We start from the raw sequence: 9,355 nt of genomic DNA, 5'->3' as shown, positions 1-9,355 counted from the left end.
CACCCCCCTATTACCCACTCTAAAAATCATATAAAAATATATTGTATATTTTTGTTACAACTTATAAAATATAATAACAAACTCAAAAGTAACTAAATAAAAACAATTCATTTTAACTACCTATTTATTTAAATAGTTCCATAATTTATCATAGGTTTGTTCTTTATTATCTTAAATAATAATATTTTAAAGGTAATTGATTAAATAATAATACAAAATATATAAATAATTATTAAATCTATGGTAAGAAAAATTATGATTTGATCACGTGCATTTTGATAAAAATGCAGAATGATGCAGCGTCCCGTGCGTGCCTCTTCAAAATGAGAGTAGGGGTACGCTAAAATTTCTGACAAATTAGTTGGGGTACTCCGTCCCCCTGCGTCCCCCCCCAAGTCGAGCACTGGGAAACACTCAAGCATTATAGATAATGTGTAGAAATCCGTAAAAATATTATGTAGGTTAGGTTTATTTCACGTTCAAAGTTTCAAATGAAAACTATTAATTGATGAGTAACATGACCTTCTAAGTTCAAGTAATGTTTATATACATCGATATATTAGTGTATATGATTCAGACAAAACTCCTCATTAATTACATTAATTATAATTATCCATTGACCTTTAACTAGACTTCGTATCTATGTTTGACGATGAATATTTTTGATTATCATTTTCATGACCAACTAATTAAGTTGTAAATACTTCCATTGAACGATTTTTTGATTACTCTGCATATCATAAAGACTATTATTATCACAATATTAGTTTGTATTTATTAAAAACTTTAACTGTACAATAAAATTACGAGTTGAATATAATGTTATATTATAATAAATATTACATATTCTCATACCTCCTATATTATAATGTTTGTCATGTCAATAAAAAGACGTTAGTAGTTTAAAAACTGTTTTAATACTTAATAGTTACAGTAATAATTATATTTAAACAAAATATATTGTTGTCGAATCAGTATTAATAAATATTGATACGCATAGCTATAAAAAAACATTTACTAAAAAGTAGAAAAACATAATCTCCACCTACCAATTATACGTTTAAAAACGACGTAACTTGTAGCTTAAGGCGTAGAACCTTTAGATTTTCATTTATCAAGACATTTTGTTGCAATTGCAAAGGTATTTTCAGGAATAAATCAATTTATATAATTTTTTATTTGGTAAGTCGTCATTTTTAGTATACAAATTACAAATTTGTAAATACTTGTGAATAATATTGACTTATAATTTTAGATCTGAACGGAGAGAATTTTTTTTGATATGTTTTTGAATGATAAGTAGTCGAAATAATGATTAAATGTTCAACTTAAGTAACTTTTGTTGGTGGGGAATTGAATCTGGTTGATGCATTTGAGAGGTCAACATTGACAATTCCCGGTAGTTTTCGAAAACGTGGAGAAAAACTACAAAAATTAAGAAAAAACAGGAATTTTTACAAAAAAATCAATTCACGTTAATAGGTCTCATATTATATAAATTACTATATTCATAATAAAATCATTAATATCATCAAATATACACTTAATGATATCATAGGCTGACTGACTGTCTTCGCACAGAATCGTTTTTCTTATACAATGATATTATATTATTGAATTCAAATGTAACACCATCCATTATAGTGACCCACTTGTAACCTACTGTACAGCAAAGTGACACCCACTTGCCCACCTTTTTTTTATATATCTGAGATTTGAATATATTTGAATATAAGATTCCTTATTGTATATTTTTTAACCTACAAAAAAAAAGTTTACCGGTAAGTGAAATTAATTTTTATGATCATTTAAAGTTCAAATTTTTATGACATTGGACATTCACCCTTAAATTAACAATTTATCGTCGAATGATTTTCTTATTTTATTGTAATTAACCGGAGAATAAAAATTATCCAATTTAAAAATATTATTTGTTAAGCTCACTCCTTTGCTCAGAATCGTTCGTGTAGGTCATTGATTTTATATTTAACACATCCATTACAGTGACCCACATAACACTTAATGTACAGCAGAACAGTACTCACTTGCGTCCACATTTTTATAATATAGGTAGTACCTATCCAATCCAAGGTAATATTGTTATATTTCTTAATTTTTTGTTACATTAGTGATTAGTTGTAAGTAGATATTAGGTAATGTTATATTTTATTTATTTAAACTAACAATTTTCGTTTTTAGTAAAATAGTTTTATAATTTATAATAATATACATGACATAGCTGGTACCTATGTACATTATGAACTGTGTATTTATTTTACAAAAATACGTTTTTTGTGTCATTGCCTCTTGGTGTAAAAAATTCCCACTACTTCTCAAAATAATTAGGATAAACTAAAAAGTTAAACAACAATAACATTTTCAAAATATTTAGACTAATTTTAATTTATATTACGATCATTTATCACAGTACGAGTAAATTACTTATTAGTTAATAATAATAATTAAATAATATTACAATAATTATAACCTTTTTAATAAATTATATATTTCTGCCAAAAATTAGTTCAACTTACCGCATACGACATATCTACTTGTAGAAAACTATATTGCTTATAGTAACATAAATAAATTATAAAAAATCCGCACAGAAACAGTCACCCCTTATTTTCTTGCACTAGTTAAGTCTAGTTTACTTAATTATTCATGTGATGGGGTAATTGTAAACTCTCCCAGTTTTGTTACACCACGTATAAAAAAAAATAAAAAAAATAGGTAGGTAGGTACTTCCGCATTTTTCATTTCGCATTGCACAACAAATTATTTAAAAAACGAGCATTTTATTGACCGGATGACGAGGTCAGCCAATGATCATCCGTAATTTTTTCTTTAATACCTATTTAAAATTGTATTCATTAATCATATACTATATTGAATGTACTTTTTTCAGTTATCTTATACCACTATAATTGTAACTTGCAGGGCCTATTTGCCCATTTGTATTTAATAAAAAAATAAAAAATGTATAATATTTTAAGGTTTAACCAAGACGCTACCATATTTATTATAGTATAGTATAGTATAGTATAGTATAGTATATTATAGTATAGTATATTATAGTATAGTCGTTCAGTAAATATTATTTTCTATAGAAACGGATCTGTTTCATTTACCCTATGATATTATTATCAGTTACCACTTATTACTATGGATACAGTATATTATCGATTAAAATATTATGTTCACTCTGGATTCTAGAACTTGACTAAACATAAAAAGTGCTGTAATAAAAAATATTTGTAAAATAATACAAACACCAATCATAAGTAATTATCGGCAAGATGGGAAAAACTGATGAATTGAACGGTTGTTTTCATAATCGTCTCGAGCCTGGGTACGTTACAATTAATATTATATTACATTGTATTATATCTTTGACGTTTTGTATAAATGACTTAAGTCAAAAATTGACATTTTTGTCTTATAGTGTTATTAAAATCAAACATTTTTAAGTAAGTTATATAAAATAAAAATCTGATTATCTTAAGTCGCTTAAAAATAATGAAGAATCGATTTTAAAGTTCTACTTAATAGTTAGCATAAAAGTTGGTACAATGAATATTAAATTACATTAATTATCAGCCCAGACACTATTGTCTACGATTTTGATTGATTTTTCAATGATTGTTTAATCTTCCTGAGAACTAGTCGTTTTTGACCATAGGCGTGTTCAGACTTTGGTGGCCGAGGGGGCACAACAATTTTTTAAATTGTGAGACCTATTTTTATTAGACATGAAAAAACATTCATTTTTTATGTTACAAAATTCACAATGGTAGGAATATTTTTTAATTATGATCAAAAAGTATAACCATTGTCAAAACAATAAAAATATTTTTTTTCCCATCCGTTATACAAGGTAAACAACATACAAATTGTAAAACTATTAACTAATCAGTAATAAATATTTTGAGTTTGTGACAAAATTTAAATTATTTTAACAAGTTGTAAAATATCCAAACACATTTTTGAAATGATAATTGGTAATTATTGGCTATTTTCAGCTGATAAAACCATATTATCACAAGTTAAATAAAATTTCATTTAATCTGTGATATCACAGTGCAAGACCTGGCAAATGGACACAACAGTACCATGTTATGTAGTTATAAAGAATTGATGAACATAATATAATCACTAATTAATAAATGCTGAACTAAAAATGTACAATTAATCAAAATCTATAGGTACTGCAGGGTACATACCGCACGCACAGCACCGCACTAAAATGTATTAAATACATAATATATGTTAAATCAAGTTATAGAGCACCATAATTATACAATTTTAATTAGAGTAAGATTTTTTAAATGTAAATGCTAGCATATAATAAAACAATCGCTATGCTACATTATATAATATATAATATATAATGTATTTTGCACTAAATGAAACTATGATATTTCGTTTTTATTTTAAGTAATAAAAATATGAATAAATAAGAATAAATAAAATTAGATACAAATACAATTTTCAGAATGACAAAAGAAACGATCAAGGAAAGTTGCAAACAAAATAAATTGTACTTAATACCTAGTCACAATGATGTACTGTATCTTCATTTTAGAGGTATGTGAAAAATATGCTTACTGCGTAGATTACGCATAATATTCAAATGCACCATGATAATTATTTGGACAGAAAGTTCTGCCCAGCTCTTTAATTCTACAGATACGTGGCTATTTGTAATTAATATATCTAATGTCATAATGTTATTTCAAGGATTTTCAAAGATTGAAAACTTGGAAGAATATACTGGGCTAAAATGTCTGTGGTTAGAAAACAATTGCTTAACAAACATTTCTGGACTCGACAATCAAACAAAGCTCGTCGGTTTGTACATGCACAACAACGCAATCTCCAAAATCGAAAATCTTGATTTCTTGATCAAACTAAACACGATAAATTTGAGCCATAATTTCGTTAAAATTATTGAAAACTTAGGCAAGTCATGCATCAGGCGAGTTTAATTAAAAAATGATAGTTATTATTTTTTTTTCTTAATGAATTTTAGATCACTTGCAGGACCTAAATTCGTTGATTATATCTCACAACAAGCTTTCTACAGCGAGCGACATTGCTCATTTGGCCAACTGTAAAACCTTGTCTATACTCGATCTTTCATTTAACTACTTAGATGATCCAGAAATCATTGATGTAAGTCGCTATTTAGCAAACTACTAAGTGCCTACTAACTAGCAACTATAACTAATAGACAATAGTGCATAAAATATTCAATGTTTTTTTGTATACCTACTAATTTTATAGGTTTTTACCAACATGGAATCTTTGCGAGTTTTGTCTTTAACTGGAAATAGCGTGATTTCGAAGATAAAAAACTATCGGAAAACATTAACTATAAAATGTGTAAGTTGTAAAGTTATGTTAAATACTAAACAGTATATATTATCGTTTTATTTGTTTGTATAGTAGCTAGTAGATAGTAGCCTCGTTGCTCAACTTATATTATTTTTGTTTTTGTCTTTTACAAAATCAAGTGGAGAATATTATACTCAAGTAGAAAAATAATAAACGTTTTCATACTTTATTTTGTTATTTGATTAACATACTACATTTTATATTTCATTTAAGGAAGACGAATATTGTGTTTATCTTTACAGAAAGAACTTCGTAACCTGGACGAGAGGCCTATATTCAAAAAGGACCGTTTGTGTGCTGAAGCTTGGTGAGAATTAATTATAAATTTCAGTTAAAAACAATACTTAAACCCACTTAAGTACAATAGTGAAATACGTTTTTTTATATATCCAGGAGTACGGGTGGTATCGAAGCGGAACAAGCCATGAGAACCAAATTAAACGAAGTCGAACAAAAAACTATTTCGGATTCCGTAAACGCACTAATGAGTATGCGTCGAAATAGGAATGTACAAATTACTCCGTCAGCCTCCGGGGACAGCGGCCACCGGGAAGGCGTCGACGTGAGAGATTCTACAGACAGTCTGATTGTGTCCAAAGACTATTACGATGAATGCGATTCTTCAGACGACGATTCCACCGACGATGGATCGTCCGTCATAGACGCAAATCTATTGGTACGCGAAATCGACGATAATAACAATGGTGAAAACGACACTACAGCTGCTGACGATTCTGTTGATCAATCGACACGTGATAACGATAAAGGTTTAAGCGACCCCGAGAGTGACATCATAGATTACCCGCGTGATCGAATGCCTGCTGGTGACCGGAGTACCTGCATCACCGCGGTGGACCGCAGCAGCGGAAGCCGAGAAGACATCGATTCAAGCCGCCCCCCGATCATCGCTATCGCAGAAGATGGTGACGAACTTGCAGAAAGATTGGATGATAAATGTGAACACTTTGCCGACAGTAAAACCGACGCGTCTCCGAATAACATCGCGACAAACAATAATGCAAAACCATCTCTCGAACAGCGTACCGGTGACCGTTTATGTTCATACGACTCGGCCGAGCTGACGATTGAACCTATCGAAAATGAATTCGTTTCCGCTGAGATGAATTACGCGAATGACGAATTAAATCCAGATGAAAGCGGAAAACTTGACGACGGGAATAGTAATGAAAACTATAACAATAAGAATGTGGTTAATAATCATCATCGAAATGTCGGCGGTTCAATCGAAATTAACAACACATTAAAGGACAACGATTCTGAAACGTGCAACAATCCCGATTTAAATGAAAGACAAGATGTCGAAGGTTTACCTTTATTACGTTCAGAGCAAATTATTAACACTTCACAAATATTATGCGCAGAAAGGTTATATACTCTTGACATAATTGATCATGATAATACCGGAGAAGAATTAAGTTTAACTGAAACCTGCGAATCTGATCGAAATGAAATTAAAGCAATTCCTATTCAACTTCCATGGCTGTCGCCACCTCAAACAAAAGATGAGTTTTTTATTAAAAAAAGTTCTGAATAAAATCATCATAAAACATAAGCACATTTTTGTAAAGTATACTAAAATAAATAATATTTAATTTATAGCTTTGATTAATTCTATAGTTATTAAATATAATGTTATAAAATTAATATTTGTTTTTTGAAAAATTATAATCAGCTATTGAATATAACGCACCAAAGCAATAGTATACATTTGTTTATTTTCATTCTATATTTATTAATTTTTAAATAAATACCCAAGTTTTTACAAATCAAAATAATTGTATTACTAATTGGATCAGTTTAAATTAAATATTATTATTATACTAGCTACATTACCCGGCATTGCCCGGGAAAAAATTGTGATCGTTCAACTCATTTGGGTGTAACACGCTGCAGTGGAAGCAATGTATTTTTAAATTTAAATCATATTATATTTTAATGTATAGCCATCCTGACCGGGCGTTGTCCGTGAGATCTGCTTGTGATTACGCGAGCAGTATATATTATCAGGTAGGTAATCTAACTGCGGTAGATTGCGGACCCCGTGTGGTTTGTACGTAAGTGTATAATTTAACTCTAAAGTATCAAAGTTATACCAAGTTTGTCGTATTTACTTAATTCAACCTATACGACGCGTTAAATACAATCAATTAATACAAAATCCTAACATAACCTGACCGTACTAAAATCCGATGAATAAAAAAAAACCAAACATCTGTATGCATAGATAAAGAAGAAACATAAAAAAATAAAAAAAAAAATAAAAAATAATGCGAAAAATTGGTCCCCCAAAAACATTGTACGGTTTTGAGACATTTTGTACTAAAATACATAAGCACATAAGTGCCATTGCGCTAACAGGCATTAACAATTATTATTATTAAAACCAATAGCAATCATTTGTTCATTTATAAACAAACATTTCCATCGTAAATCTCTAAGTCTCTGTTATTTGAGCAACTCCCTGGGTTGGACCTTTAATTTACCCTTTTTATTATTAGCCTATCTTCTTCCCAGAGATCTAATCTATCTCTGTACCAAATTTTATCATAATTGGACGGTTTAGGAATGCATCAATGGACAAGAACACACAAATATTCTTTTTTATATATTATATTGATTATTTTTATTTGTATATATTTATAATATACAAAATATTTAGAATGAAAAGTTTTTAAATAATTCTTAATAAATGTTCTTTATTATTTATTTTTGAAGTTTTAAATTTATACGAACTATAATATGTACAATTATATATACCTAATGATTAAAGACCGGATTTTGTATAAAATGAATATCGCTATTTTAACATCATATAAATGCATTAATGAATGTCCATAAATCATTACTTGATTTTTGTTATAAAAATTTTTATAAACTTAATAAATAATTAACACTGCAAAATTAAAATTTAATCTTTTGTATTTTTTTTTTCTTGTCTACTTTAACTTTTTTTAATGCATGTTTGCATGCATATTTTAAATTTAAAATGCACTCAGATACGGTCTTTACTAATTTATGTAAGCAGGAACCTAGTCCAAACATTAAACTCAACAACAATTGTCTTCTATATCGTTGTTGAAGTGTTGAATAGTGCTATATTTTTGATCCATTATTTATAAACTATAATATACGTAATATAGTCTATAAGAAGTAAGTCTTTAGGGTATTTCACTGTCTGTTGTAAAATAGTTATACACCAACACGCCTCGTGGCTCATTACTGTATATAATGAACAATAATTTATTGCTATAGTGATTAAAGGTGGTATAGGTATATAATTTATTGTTATAGACGTTATAGTTTCATGATTTCATCATTAAGAGTTGTTTATTTTAACATTCAATCAACAGAAATATATTTTTCCTTATCGACATTTTCCACGTGTTTGCCCATGAATTGTATATGGAGATTATTTGTCACGTCTTGATCTTTTCTCGCTTTCAATGATATCGTAAATTTCTTCCAATTGTTTCTATAAATTGGGTTTATTAGTTTTATTATTTTACTCTAAAGTCTAAGTATCTAACCTAAACTATAACGTTATATAATATATACAGTGGAATCCGCTTATTGTGGGCACCGGTTAATACGGGCATCCGCTTATTGTGGGCAAACAGGTCTGGTCCCGATACAAATGTATATTAACAATGTTAAATCTAACCGCGTAATATGGGCACTCGATTCGGTTTATGTGGGCAATTTTATTTTATCATAGCGTTAGAATATACACATAATATGTATCTAAAAACGACAAATTTAATCGGATTTCGTCATATCTACGAGATTGTGTATTGTGTTCATCGAAAGTAATAAAAATCATTATGGACGATAAACGGCACGTGTTCTGTAACGCGTCAATGCCCGCATTTCAGTTTAACGTGAATATATGTCTCGAAAAGATCTCTCCCTCAAGGAAAAAATCGCGATTTTAGACAAA

General features: G+C 28.9%; 3 protein-coding genes across 4 annotated transcripts in view; 2 read left to right on the top strand and 1 right to left on the bottom strand.

Annotated features, from left to right (window-relative positions):
- The first annotated feature begins 3,134 nt into the window (after positions 1 to 3,134).
- LOC100575457 (dentin sialophosphoprotein) lies at positions 3,135 to 7,174 on the top strand. The gene is made up of 6 exons (XM_029490349.1): positions 3,135 to 3,352; positions 4,496 to 4,587; positions 4,741 to 5,175; positions 5,287 to 5,385; positions 5,640 to 5,704; positions 5,791 to 7,174. Exons 4-6 carry the CDS (start codon positions 5,299 to 5,301, stop codon positions 6,950 to 6,952), a joined length of 1,314 nt encoding a protein of 437 aa, XP_029346209.1. The 5' UTR covers positions 3,135 to 3,352; positions 4,496 to 4,587; positions 4,741 to 5,175; positions 5,287 to 5,298; the 3' UTR covers positions 6,953 to 7,174.
- LOC115034154 (dynein assembly factor 1, axonemal-like) lies at positions 3,300 to 5,202 on the top strand. The gene is made up of 4 exons (XM_029489975.1): positions 3,300 to 3,352; positions 4,496 to 4,587; positions 4,741 to 4,962; positions 5,033 to 5,202. Exons 1-4 carry the CDS (start codon positions 3,300 to 3,302, stop codon positions 5,200 to 5,202), a joined length of 537 nt encoding a protein of 178 aa, XP_029345835.1.
- A 1,552-nt stretch (positions 7,175 to 8,726) lies between the features above and the next one.
- LOC107883796 overlaps positions 8,727 to 9,355 on the bottom strand; it is a 2,269-nt gene continuing 1,640 nt past the window's right edge. Inside the window, exon 2 of one of the 2 annotated variants that reach the window (XM_016804494.2) lies at positions 8,727 to 8,890. In XM_016804494.2, coding sequence (XP_016659983.1) covers positions 8,828 to 8,890 — 63 coding nt within the window. In that variant the 3' untranslated portion in view covers positions 8,727 to 8,827. The remainder of the gene's footprint in view (positions 8,891 to 9,355) is intronic. The other variant, XM_016804495.2, reaches the window with a different exon arrangement.

Source organism: Acyrthosiphon pisum, chromosome A2 (genome assembly GCF_005508785.2).
Source record: "Acyrthosiphon pisum isolate AL4f chromosome A2, pea_aphid_22Mar2018_4r6ur, whole genome shotgun sequence".
NCBI classification, from domain to species: domain Eukaryota; kingdom Metazoa; phylum Arthropoda; class Insecta; order Hemiptera; family Aphididae; genus Acyrthosiphon; species Acyrthosiphon pisum.
The sequence above is the reverse complement of the archived record's forward strand: the minus strand, read 5'-3'. Positions and strand labels throughout refer to the sequence as shown.

Bases quoted from the DNA above. Each gene is read 5' to 3' on its own strand.
- LOC115034154 (XM_029489975.1), top strand. From the start codon at position 3,300: ATGGGAAAAACTGATGAATTGAACGGTTGTTTTCATAATCGTCTCGAG. The intron at 3,353-4,495 runs GTACGTTACAAT...TACAATTTTCAG, and splicing joins CATAATCGTCTCGAGCCTGG to AATGACAAAAGAAACGATCA. The intron at 4,963-5,032 runs GCAAGTCATGCA...AATGAATTTTAG, and splicing joins TAAAATTATTGAAAACTTAG to ATCACTTGCAGGACCTAAAT.
- LOC100575457 (XM_029490349.1), top strand. From the start codon at position 5,299: ATGGAATCTTTGCGAGTTTTGTCTTTAACTGGAAATAGCGTGATTTCG. The intron at 5,386-5,639 runs GTAAGTTGTAAA...TTATCTTTACAG, and splicing joins AAACATTAACTATAAAATGT to AAAGAACTTCGTAACCTGGA. The intron at 5,705-5,790 runs GTGAGAATTAAT...TTATATATCCAG, and splicing joins CGTTTGTGTGCTGAAGCTTG to GAGTACGGGTGGTATCGAAG.